This window comes from Pteropus medius, unplaced genomic scaffold, assembly GCF_902729225.1.
Source record: "Pteropus medius unplaced genomic scaffold, Ma_sr-lr_union100, whole genome shotgun sequence".
NCBI lineage: Eukaryota > Metazoa > Chordata > Mammalia > Chiroptera > Pteropodidae > Pteropus > Pteropus medius.
This window is the reverse complement of record NW_024345707.1, coordinates 143,425-145,714: the sequence shown is the minus strand read 5'-3', so window position 1 is coordinate 145,714 and position 2,290 is coordinate 143,425. Positions and strand designations below refer to the sequence as shown.

Below are 2,290 nucleotides of genomic sequence, written 5' to 3'. Positions count from 1 at the left end.
CATTGAACTTGGAGTCAGGAGCATCCAATTTCATTCTGTGTGATCTTGGACAAATTATTTCTAGGCCTAATTTGAAAAAATATATATATAAACTCCCTAATATTCATTTTTGTTTAAAAGTTTCAGTTCTAATTGTAATTTAGGAGGAAGTGAAGATATAAAGCAGAAGAGCTGTTACTGTGATAAGGTTATTGGTGCTGGGTTATATCAATGTCAATAAACATAGGTTGGTGCTTGGGACATAGAAGGAATTTACTTTTCTGTGCCCACAGTCAATCATGATCACCAAAATTCTGGACACAGGCAATCAAACAGCAACAACACATTTTATTCTTCTGGGATTTCCAACACAGCCAGGCTTTCAGCTCCTCCTTTTTTTTTTTTTTTTTTGGCAATCTACCTGCTGACACTGCTAGAGAACTTTCTTATCATCCTAGCCATCCACAGTGATGGACAGTTGTACAAGCCCATGTACTTCTTTTTGAGCCATCTTTCTTTCCTGGAGTTGTGGTATGTCACAGTCATCAGCCCCAAGATGCTGGTAGACTTCTTCAACCATGACAAGATCATTTCCTTTAATGGCTGCATGACTCAACTTTACTTCTTTGTGACCTTTGTCTGCACTGAGTATATTCTCCTTGCCGTCATGGCCTTTGACCGCTATGTAGCCATTTGTAATCCACTACGCTACTCAGTCATCATGACCAACCAGCTTTGTGGTACATTGGCTGGAGGATGCTGGTTCTGTGGATTCATGACTGCCATGATTAAGATGGTTTTTATAGCTCGACTTCACTACTGTGGCACACCACGTATCAATCACTACTTTTGCGATATCTCTCCACTCCTCAATGTCTCCTGTGAAGATTCTTCACAAGCTGAGCTGGTGGACTTCTTCTTGGCCCTCATGGTCATTGCTGTTCCCCTTTGTGCAGTGGTGGCATCTTATGTCATTATTATCACAACCATTATCAGGATCCCTTCTTCTCATGGCCGCCAAAAAGCTTTTTCCACCTGTGCCTCTCACTTGACAATTGTAATTCTCTTCTATTCCACGACACTTTTCACTTATGCTCACCCCAAGCTTATGTATACCTACAGTTCCAACAAAGTGGTATCTCTTCTCTACACTGTCATTGTCCCACTCCTCAACCCCATCATTTACTGTCTGAGAAACCGTGAAGTAAAGTCAGCCCTCAAGAAGACCATACTTTGTAAATAAATTGGACCCAGGGAAAATAGGGCTTTGAGTAATTAAAAAAAAATTATAGTATCTCTTCAGGCCTGAATCAGGAGATGATTACTACATATTTTCTCCAACACTCTTGCTTTTTTGTATCTACCAACCCTCAGTACTTTAACATTGCTCTCCCATGTGTTGTCTGTGTGTGCACAAACTGTGTGTGTATGCACAAACGGCTAGAGAATTATATTTCCAAGAAGTAGCCTCTACTTCTAGGTCAGCAGAAAAGTTTAAAACATTTTACAAAAATTACTTGTTATAAAGAAGAGAAAGGGAGAAAAGGAGTGAGGAAGGAAAGAAAAGAGGAAGATAGATACTTTCTTCATTCAACTAACAAAAATAAATTTCAAAAAGGATAAGAGTTTAATATAAAACAATATTTCTACTCTTAAATTAGGGAAATGCTTTTTAACACACTATTTAGCCTAGAAAAGTAAAATAAAAAGATAAAAATCATGTAATGAATAATGTATAAAAGCTTTTAAAAATGGCAGATAAAATTTATAACAAATAACAAATGAAAATATTTACTATGTATATAATAATATATGATATCCTTAAATAGAAAAAAAAATTTTTAAATTAAATAAACCCGTAAAACTCTCTTAATGGAAAAATGATCAAGAACAGTGGTCCCAACGTTTTGTCACCAGGGACCAGTCAGTGCTCATATGAGAATCTAATGCCTGATGATCTGAAGTGGAGCTGAGGTAGTGATGTTAGTGCTGGAGAATGGCTGCAAATACAGATTAAGCTTTGTTTACTTGTCCATCTCCTGCTGTGTGGCCTGGTTGCTATGCAGCCTGCGGGGTTGGGGACCCCTGATTAAGAATATAAATATAATGAACAAAAAGATGTAAGTAGTTGTTATGGTTTAAATTGCGCCCTCCCCTAAGAAAAAAATATGTTGAAGTTCTAACATCTAATACATCAGAATGTGATTTTATTTGGAAATAAGGTCTTTACAGGGGTAATTAAAGTAAAATGGAGAACATTAGGGTAGGCTCAAATTCAATATGACTGATGTTCTTGTAAAGGGTGGAATTT

The 2,290-nt window shown here is 37.0% G+C and overlaps 1 protein-coding gene across 1 annotated transcript; it reads left to right on the top strand.

The window, feature by feature from the left end:
- Positions 1 to 278: 278 nt before the first annotated feature.
- LOC120612186 (olfactory receptor 6Y1-like) lies at positions 279 to 1,286 on the top strand. The gene is given in 2 exon segments (XM_039874663.1): positions 279 to 374; positions 377 to 1,286. Coding segments are annotated over 2 exon segments (942 nt in total). The 3' UTR covers positions 1,223 to 1,286.
- The last annotated feature ends 1,004 nt before the right edge of the window (positions 1,287 to 2,290 follow it).